The 1,140-nt window shown below is 40.6% G+C and overlaps 1 protein-coding gene across 1 annotated transcript in view; it reads right to left on the bottom strand.

Annotated features, from left to right (window-relative positions):
* Positions 1–3: 3 nt before the first annotated feature.
* LOC103508739 (serine hydroxymethyltransferase, cytosolic-like) overlaps positions 4–1,140 on the bottom strand; it is a gene marked incomplete at its 3' end in the record, with an annotated part of 11,818 nt that continues 10,681 nt past the window's right edge. Inside the window, exon 3 of the mRNA XM_026823258.1 lies at positions 4–119. Coding sequence (XP_026679059.1) covers positions 4–119 — 116 coding nt within the window. The remainder of the gene's footprint in view (positions 120–1,140) is intronic.

The raw sequence follows: 1,140 nt of genomic DNA, 5'->3' as shown, positions 1-1,140 counted from the left end.
AACACCACCAGCTATGAGGCCCGATATATGACTCATGTCGGCAAACATGATGCTGTCTGTCTCATCACATATCTGCCGAAACCTGGCGTAGTCCAGACATCTTGAGTAACAAGTAGTTCCTGAAGAGAGAAAATCAAATCGTGAATTCTTTGTGGTAAAGGAGAGCTTTTTCACATCTTTTGTGGATATCTCAACCTGCTCTACTAAGTGCCTTGTGAACAATTTCCATATTTATTGAGTAACAAGTACTTAGTACCTGAAGGGAAAAAATTAAATCGGGAATTATCTGTGGTAAAGAATTAGAATATACCTTGTTTATCCTGCTTGAATGAGACTAAAAAGTCCCTTTGCTCCCGTAGTCTAAACAAACTACTCCCGAAAAAGGAGCACTTTTACACATCTTTTGTGCATATCGCAGAATTCATTACTAAAGACCTCCTTTGCAATCAATATTAGAACTGAAGAGGACCTGAACAACAAGTAGTAAGTACCTGAATGGAAAAAAAAAAAAAAATCCTGAATTCTTTAGGAGAAAAGTAGAGCTTTTTCACATCTTTTGTGGATATCGCACCATAAAGCAGTTTTTCTGGATATCCCAGTGCCTCCTTTGCAATCAATGTCTACACTTATGTATTTAACCTACCAGCTTCTCTCCATCAAACCTCTTGGGAAGAAAAATTAATCCTTGAATGCCTTCAAATAGTAATTTAACCCTTACATCCCAGCAATGATGAGTCTCGGACCTCTGTTGTTACTTACTTACACTTACATCCATGGCCACGCATACCCTAGTAGGTATTTGGCCTCGCCAACTTTTTGCCTCCATAGAGCCCGGTTGAAAGAGTCCTCGGTTGTGAGATTGAGGATGGTCATGTCCTTTCTGACTTGGTCCTTCCATCTGTTCTTCGGTCTTCCTCTCGGCCGCCGTCCTTCTGGTTGGTGTTCCCATATACTTCTGATGTTTGAGTCTTCTTCTCTTCTTTGGACGTGGCCTGCCCATCGTAACCTCCCACTTTTGATTTCCCCCACAACATCAGGTTCATTATAGAGGTCCCTTATTTCTCTATTGTGCTTGATTCGCCACTGGCCGTTTTCACATGTTGGTCCATATATTTTCCTTAGAATTTTATTCTCAAAAGT

Source organism: Diaphorina citri, unplaced genomic scaffold (genome assembly GCF_000475195.1).
Source record: "Diaphorina citri unplaced genomic scaffold, Diaci psyllid genome assembly version 1.1 scaffold429, whole genome shotgun sequence".
In the NCBI taxonomy this organism is placed as follows: domain Eukaryota; kingdom Metazoa; phylum Arthropoda; class Insecta; order Hemiptera; family Psyllidae; genus Diaphorina; species Diaphorina citri.
Note: the sequence above shows the minus strand (reverse complement) of the source record. Positions and strands in the feature narration are given on the sequence as shown.